The 8,386-nt window shown below is 58.6% G+C and overlaps 1 protein-coding gene across 1 annotated transcript; it reads right to left on the reverse strand.

Annotated features, from left to right (window-relative positions):
* Positions 1 to 1,041: 1,041 nt before the first annotated feature.
* On the reverse strand, positions 1,042 to 3,887 carry LOC135362483 (uncharacterized). Its single transcript, XM_064577715.1, has 3 exons — positions 3,651 to 3,887; positions 2,321 to 2,958; positions 1,042 to 2,041 (listed from the first exon to the last, which is right to left on the reverse strand). The coding sequence occupies exons 1-3, from the start codon at positions 3,885 to 3,887 to the stop codon at positions 1,042 to 1,044; spliced, it is 1,875 nt and encodes a 624-aa protein (XP_064433785.1).
* Between the last annotated feature and the right edge of the window lie 4,499 nt (positions 3,888 to 8,386).

Genomic DNA, 8,386 nt, shown 5'->3' on the forward strand with positions numbered 1-8,386 from the left:
GCAGGCAGGCGGCCACGGATGACGGCGGGCAGCAGGCGGCGGGCGCAGGCAAGGGCGGTGCGGTGGGTGGCAGAAGGCAGGTGGCGGCGGCAGGCAGAGGTAAGCGGCAGCAGGGGGCGGCAGTGGCAGACGGCAGTGGTAGTACTGCCTGGTGGCGGCAGCAGGCAGGCGGTGGCAGGCGGCGGTGGCAGGCAGCGGCAGGGAGGTGGTGGCAGTCGGTGACAGGTGGCAGCGGGCAACAGCAGAGGTGGCGGCGGTGACAGCACCAGCGGGTGACGTCTATGGCTGCAGCGGCTGCAGGGGCGGCAAGGGCTGCAGGGGCGCCAGCTTTGGGCAGCCCAGGGTCATTGGGCGGCAGTGTGTGGCAGCCTCAGCAGCAGGTGCCATTGGCTTCAGCCGGAGTCACCGGCGGGGGAAGCAGGCGCCCCAATAGGGGCGGGGTCAGCAGCAGGCGGGTCAGCGGCGGCAGCGTCGGTCAGCGTGGGGAGGGGCGCCGGAAGCGCAGGCGGGCGTCTGCGAGTTACGCGGCGGCGTCTGCGGCGTCAGTGGCCTCAGGGGCGTCAGCGGCATCAGCGGCGTCAGCAGTAGTGCTGGCGTCAGTCGGCTTCAGCGTTGGGCAGCAGCGGAAGCTCCGGGCAGCAGAGGCAGCAGCAGGAGTATCAGCAGCGGGCGGCGGCAGCGGTAGGTGCCGGGTAAGTGGGGTCAGTATGTGGCAGCGGGAGGCGGTGGAGGCAGTGGAGGCAGGGGGCGGCAGTGGAGGCAGGGGGCGGCAGTAAGCGGTGGCGGGCTTGGGTAAGAAGCGGCAGGCAGGCAGGCGGCGGCGGCAGGCAGGCAAGGGCGGCGGGCGGTGGAAGGAGGTAGCAAGCGGCGGCGGCGGCAGGGGGCGGGGGCAGGCAGGCTGCGGCAGGCAGGTGGCAGACAGTTGCAGGCAGGCTGCAGCACTGGGGGTAGGCAGTAGCCGCAGGCGGCAACAGGCAGTGGCGGCAGGAAGCGGGGGCGGGTAGGTGGTGGGGGCAGGTAGTGGCGGCCGGCAGACCCCGGCTAGGGGCAGGCAGGGGGCGGAGGCGGCAAAGGTGGCAGACGGGGGCAGGCAGTGGTAAGCGGCGGGAGGAAGCGGCGGCAGGTGGCAGGGCCAGGCAGCAGCGTTAGGTAGGCGGCAGCGGTAGGCATGTGGTGGCGGTGGGCTGCCGTGGCGGGTAGTGGTAAGTGGCAGCAGGCGGGGGTAGGCGGCGGTGGTAGGTAAGCAGCAGCAGGCCGTGGCGGGCTGCAGGCAGCAGGGGCCAGGCAGGAAGTGGCGGCTGACAGTCGTAGCCGGCCATAAGCGATTGCAGAAAGCGGCGGCAGGCGGCAGGGGCAGGTGGCAGGGGGAGGCGGGCCGCAACGGCGGCAGGCAGTGAGGGCAGCAGACGGCAGCAGCGTCAGGCGGCAGCGGCAGGCGGTGGGAGCAAGCGGGCTGCGGGGGGCAGCGGCAGCAGGTGGCGGCGGTAGGCAGGCAACGTTGGCAGGCATCTTCGAGGTTAGGCAGCGGAGGCTGGTGGCAGTAGCCGCAGATGGCAACAGGCGGTGGTGGCAACAAGCAGTGGCAGGCAGGTGGCGGGGACAGGTGGTGGCCGCAGGCAGCAGTGTTAGGAAGGCGGGAATTGCAGCTGTTGGGAGGCGGCAGTAGTAGGCATGCGGTGGTGGCGGGCTGCGGTGGCGGGCAGTGGTAAGCGGCAGCAGGCGGCGGTGGTAAGGAAGCGGCAGCGGACCGTGGCAGGCAGCGGGCAGTGGGGGCAGGCAGGCGGTGGCAGGCAACGTCAGCAGCGGGCTGCAGGCGGCCGCGGTAGGCAGGTGGTGGTGGTGGTGGCAGGTGGCGCCGGTAGGCAGCGGTAAGCGGCGGCAGGGGGTGCGGGCAGGCAGGCGGAGGCAGGGGGACACAGGCAAGGATGCTGGGTGGCGGCAGGCAGGGTTGGCAGACAGGCGGTGGTGGTAGGTAGTAGCAGGCAGCCCCGGCAGGAAGCGAAGGCAGGCGGCAGTGGCAGCAGGCGACAGCACGGGCAGGCTGTGGTAAGCAGTGGCTGGCAGTCAGGCAGCCACAGGCAAGGGAGGCGCGCGGTGCGAGGAGGTAGCAGGCGGCGGCGGCAGGAAGCGGTGGGACGCAGGCAGCTGGGGCGGCAGGCAGGCAAGCCCCGGCAAGCGGCAGGCAGGCGGCAACAGGAAGCGGCGGCAGCGGTGTCAGGCGGCAGTGGCAGGAAGCCACGGGAGACAGCGGAGGCAGGTGGCGGGGGAAGGTGGCAGGAGGAGGCAGGCTGCAGCGGAGGCAGGCAGTGGGGGCAGCGGCCTGCAGGCACCAGCAGTAGGCAGGCGGTGGTGGCAGGTAAGAGGTAGCAGGTGCAGGCTGCAGTAAGCAGCGGCTGGCAGGCAGGCCACGGCAGGTAAGGGCCGCGGGTGGTGCAAGGATATAGCAGGCGGCGGCAGCAGGCAGGCGGCGGGGGCAGGCAGGTGGCAGACAGCAGCATTAGGGAGGCGGCAGCTGTGGCGATTGGCAGGTGGCAGCGTTAGGCCAGCAGTGCCGGCAGCGGTGGGGGTAGGCAGGCAGCGTTGGCATGCATTCTCGGTGTTAGGTAGCTGGGCCCGGTGGAGCCAGGCTGCGGCAGCAGACGGCGGTGGCAGGCCGATGGCCACGGATGCCGGCGGGCAGCAGGCTGCAGGCGCAGGCAAGGGCGGTGGGTGGCAGAAGGCAGGTGGCGGCGGCAGGCAGAGGTAAGTGGCAGCAGGGGCGGCAGTGCCAGACGGCAGTGGTAGTACTGACTGGTGGCGGCAGCAGCAAGGCGGTGGCAGGTGGCGGTGGCAGCAGTGGTGGGCAGCGGTGGCAGGCAGCGGCAGGCAGGCGGTGGCAGGCGGTGGCAGGCGGCAGCAGGCAGTAGCAGAGGTGGCAGCGGTGACAGCAGCAGCGGGTGGCGTCTGCGGCTGCAGCGGCTGCAGGGGCGGCAAGGGCTACAGGGGCGCCCGCTTTGGGCAGCCCCAGGTCATTGGGCGGCGGTGTGTGGCAGCCTCAACAGCAGGTGCCATTGGCTTCAGCCGGAGTCACCGGTGGCGGAAGCAGGCTCCGCGATAGGGGCGCGGTCAGCAGCAGGCGGGTCAGCGTTGGCAGCGTGGGTCAGCGTGGGGAGGGGCGCGGGAACGCCGGCGGGCATCTGCGGGTTACGCGGCGGCGTCAGTGGCGTTAGCCGCGTCCGCGGCGTCCGCGGCGTCAGGAGTAGTGCTGGCGTCATGTGGCTTCAGCGTTGTGCAGCAGCGGAAGCTCCGGGCAGCAGAAGCAGCAGCAGGAGTATCAGCAGCGGGCGGCAGCAGCGGTAGGTGCCGGGTTAGTGGGGGTCAGTATGTGGCAGCTGGAGGCGGTGGAGGCAGTGGAGGCAGGGCGCGGCAGTAAGCGGTGGGGGCAGGGAGGCAGGTAGCGGCAGGCAAGTGTGGTGGGCGGCGGCGGTAGGCGATTGCAGGCGGCGGCAGGAAGCGGTGGCAGGCTGTGGAAAGAAGCGGCAGGCAGGCAGGCGGCGGCGGCAGGCAGGCAAGGGCGGCGGGCGGTGGAAGGAGGTAGCAGGCGGCGGCGTCGGCAGGGGGCGGGGGCAGGCAGGCTGCGGCAGGCAGGTGGCAGGCAGTTGCAGGCAGACTGCAGCATTGGGGGTACGCAGTAGCCGCAGGTGGCAACAGGTGGTGGCGGCAGGAAGCGGCGGCGGGCAGGTGGTGGGGCCAGGTGGTGGCGGCTGGCAGGCCCCGACTAGGGGCAGGCAGTGGGCGGCGACGGCAAGAGGTGGCAGACGGTGGCAGGCAGTGGTAAGCGGCGGGAGGAAGCGGCGGCAGGCGGCAGGGCCAGGCAGCAGCGTTAGGTAGGCGGCAGCGGTAGGCATGTGGTGGCGGTGGGCTGCCGTGGCGGGTAGTGGTAAGTGGCAGCAGGCGGGGGTAGGCGGCGGTGGTAGGTAAGCAGCAGCAGGCCGTGGCGGGCTGCAGGCAGCAGGGGCCAGGCAGGAAGCGGCGGCTGATAATCCTAGCCAGCCATAAGGGGTGGCAGAAAGCGGCAGCAGGCGGGGGCAGGTGGCAGGGGGAGGCGGGCCACAGTGAGGGCAGGCAGTGAGGGCAGCAGGCGGCAGTGGCCACAGGCAGTGGAGGCAAGCGGGCTGCAGGGGGTGGCGGCGGTAGATTGGCAGCGTTGGCAGGCATCGTCGAGTTTAGGCAGCGGAGGCTGGTGGCAGCAGAGGAGGTGGCAGGTGGCAGGCTGCAGGTGGCGGCGGTAGACAGCGGTAAACGGCATCAGGGGGTGTGGGCAGGCAGGCGGAGGCAAGGGGATACAGGCAAGGGTGGCAGGCGGCAGCGGCAGGAAGCGGTGGCGGGCAGGTGGCTGGGGCGGTAGGCAGCGGTAACTGGCAGCAGCTGGTGGGGGCAGCGGCCCGGTGGCAGTAGGGGCAGGGTCAGCGCTGGGCAGCCAGCGCCAGCAAGCAGCAGGCGGCAGAGGGCGGCAGAGTGGGCCAGCCGTGTCGGCGGTCAGCAGCAGCATCTGCGATGGGCAGCGGGTGTCAGTGGCGGTAGCTGGGGGCACTGGCGGTAGCTGGGGGCAGTGGAGGTATGGCTGGGAGCAGAGGGAGCCGGGGGCAGCGGCGTCCTTGGAACCCTAGCATGCTGCGGTTCCGAGGAAGAGGTGCCCCTCAACCTGGTATCTGCAGGGGACACAGGGGGCCACCCAGGACCCAGAGGCCAAGCCTGAGGCGGAGTGCCAAGTCCTGCTTCCTCCCATTGGGGAGGCCAGGTGAGTTCGGCCTCTGCCCTGGGCTTGAGCTTCAGTCTCTCCATCTGTAAAGTGGGCAGAACAGCAAAACCTTAGGGTTATGGTGCAGATTTAATGTAGGTAATGGGTTTCCTCTAGACTGGTTCAGAGTCCAGGTTGTCATTCCTCTTATTCCACTTCCAGCTGTGTGACCTTGAGCAAGATAGGTAATGGCCAGGCCTCAGAATTCTCATCTGAGAGATGGGCCTCCAAAGAGGACCTATATAGGCTTGTTTTGGGGATTTAGTGAAGTAGTACACAGAACCCATTTCCAAAGTCAATGTAAATCATGGTTCCTGGCACGAGATAAGTGCAGTACGAGTCTTTGGGATTAATATCACAGAAGTATTAGTTATTGTTATTGCTAGCACTGGGGAAGGAACACCGTGATTGCCATCCTCATGATTATCATCGTGAGTTAATTGAGGAGCTGCTCTGTGCCTGGCACTGGCTAAGCATTCTACACCCTTTATCAGTTTGCACATCTCCATGGGCTAGGATCCTGATAGGCCTCTGAGTCTTAGAGAGGCAGATAGTGCTTGGAACCAGATTTCAAGCCCTTGTCTTTGCAGCTCCAAAACCTGTGCTTCCAACCTCTCCATGAGTGGGGCGTATCCGAAACCCTCCTGCCTCTCTGCTTGACTCTGCACCTTACAGCTTAGAATAGGGCCTAACCCAGAGGAATACAGAGGGATAAGTATTCTCTATTTCTGTTACCGTCGTAGTCTTTATTCACTCGCAGTGCTTTATGGGCACAGATGTAACGGCGGTGGTTAGTGATTCAGATCAAGAGCTGACAGACCATCCCAACTGAGAGAAATGAGACCCATTTTATGTGCTCCTCTCCCCCTAGAATGATGGTCAAGAGACAGTGATGACTCAGAGGTTGCCAGTGAGTTAAAGAAGTTGGCTGCCCAGCCGCAAGAGCCCGAGTAGACAGCAGCGGCGACCTTTGGTAGCATCTCAAAAGACACCTACACGATGGAACATGCCCAGGGATTTGGAAAACTGGTAAGGCATTTTCCATACACCCTGCATTGTTCTTCCTCAACTTCTTCAGTATCTCCCAGGAACTCCCTGCTTCTTCCTGTACCCCTAAGCGGGATGCAGTGCCCAGTGCTCTGGGTAGAGAGGAGCCCAGCACTTTACATGCTGTTCTGTGCACGCACTCACCAGTGTACAAAGCTCTCCTTTAGTCTCTGTGAGGAACAGGAGGGCAGTTTCCCGCACAGATTTGGGCAGGTCCCTGCACTTTCTGAGTCCCCTGAACAATGGTGTATGGCTTACCTGTTTAAATCCAGTTTTGTCTTGGAGTGTTTTACAAGACCTTTTCCTTAGGATAACTTGTAAGATCACTTTCTTTACAACTTCGAAGCTTGTAATACAGTGTTATTAACTATAGCCGCCATGTTGTACGTTACATCCTGTGACTGACTGACTTTATACCTGTAAGTTTGAACCTTTGACCCCTGTCACCCATTTCACACCCATCCCCGTGCCTGTCAACCACCAATCAGACTGCTGTATCTTTAAGCTCAGTTTTTTGGTGGTTTTAGATTCCATATAAAAGTGTTGTCTTAGAGTATTTGTATCTGACTTCTTTCAGTTAGCATCGTGCCCTCAGGGTCCATCCATGTTGTTGTAAAAAGAACGATTTCGTTTTTTGTTATGGCTAAAGAGTATTGCAGTGTCTACATACACCACATCTTCCTTATCGATTCATCCCTCCGTGGACATGTAGGTTGTCCTCCTATCTTAGCTGTTACGAATAATGCTGCAGTGAACATGGGGGTTCAGATATCTTTTCAAATGGGTGTTTTTGTTTTCTTTGGCTAAATGGCCAGGAGAAAAATTGCTGGATTGTAGGCTCGTTCTAGTTTTAATGTTTTGAGGAGCCTGCATACTCTTTTCCACAGTGGATGCACCTACCTACGTTCCCACCAACAGCTCACTGGGGTTCCCTTTCGGCCACATCCTTGCTAACATATGTTATTTCTCATCTTTTTGATACTAAATTTTCTAACCAGTGTGAGGTGCTATCCCATTGTTTTGATTTGCATTTCCCTGATGATTCATGATGTTGAGCATCTTTTCATGTCCCTGTTGGCTCTCTGGATGTGTTCTCTGGATAATGTCCATTTGGATAACCCTCCCACTTTTTAACCACTTTGTTTTTTGCTGTAGTTATTGAGTGTAGGAGTGCTTTATATGTACTGGATACTAATCTTTTTTTTTTTTTTTAAAGATTTATTTATTTATTTATTTGAGAGAGAGAATGAGATAGAGAGCATGAGAGGGTGGAGGGTCAGAGGGAGAAGCAGACTCCCTGCTGAGCAGGGAGCCTGACTTGGGACTCGATCCCGGGACTCTGGGATCATGACCTAAGCCGAAGGCAGTCGCTTAACCAACTGAGCCACCCAGGCGCCCCTCCATACAAATTTTAAAGATTCTTTGCCTTATGTCTATAAAACGTGTTTCGAATTTTGGTTAAGAATTGCATTCAATCTCTAGACGGTTTTGGGTAGTATAGACATTTTAACACTTAATTCTTCTAATCCATGAGCATGGAATGTCGATTTACTTGTGTTGTCTTCCGTTTCTTTCCTTAGTGTCTTACAGTTTTCAGTATATAGGCTTTCACCTCCTTGGTTAAATTTATCTTTAAGTGTTTTTTGGTTTTTTTTGATGCAATTTTAAATATGATTTTTAAAATTTATTTTCCTGTTCATTATTAGTATATAAAAATGGAACATATTTTTATGTACTTTTTATCCTGCAACTTTATTGAATCTGTTTAATAGTTTTTTTCATGTTGTTTTTAGGGGTTTTTTTACATATAAAATGTCATTTGAATATAGTGACCTTTACTTCTTCCTTTCCAATTTGGATGTATTTTATTTCTTTATTTTTCTTGTGTAATTGCTCTGGCTGGGATTTCCAGTAGTATAGTTGACCGTTGTCCATCGTCGGTTTGAATTGTGTGGTCCACTTAATACATTTTTTATTCAGTAAATACAGGCATTGCTTGTAAAGGTATTGTCCTTTTGAATTTTTTTTTTCTTTTAAAATGATTATTTATATTCTACTTACTTAGCAATATTGGTTTCAGGAGAATTCCGTGATTCATGACTTGCTTACAACCCCTACTACTCATCATAACAGTGCCCTCCTTAATCCCATCACCCAGCTAGACCATCCCCCAAACACCTCCCCTCTGTCAAATCTCTGTTTTCCAGCATCAAGAGTTTCTTACACTTTGTTTCCCTCTCCGTTCTTTGTATCCCCCCTCCCATTTGTTGATCTGTTTTGTTTCTTAAATCCATAGGAGTGAAATCACATGGTATTCGTCTTTCTCTGACTCACTTATTTTGCTTAGCATAATACACTCTAGCTTCATCAGGATTTTTTTTTTAAAGAATTTATTTATTTCTTTTTCTTTTTTTTTTTAAATTTTATTATGTTATGTTAGTCACCATACAATACATCATTACTTTTTGATGTAGAGATCCACGGTCCATTGTTTTCGTATAACACCCAGTGCTCCATGCAGTACGTGCCCTCCTTAATACCCATCACTGGGCTCACCCA

The sequence above is a fragment of the Mirounga angustirostris genome, unplaced genomic scaffold (assembly GCF_029215605.1).
Source record: "Mirounga angustirostris isolate CCGP_5_RB_7025 unplaced genomic scaffold, mMirAng1.0.hap1 SCAF_14, whole genome shotgun sequence".
NCBI lineage: Eukaryota > Metazoa > Chordata > Mammalia > Carnivora > Phocidae > Mirounga > Mirounga angustirostris.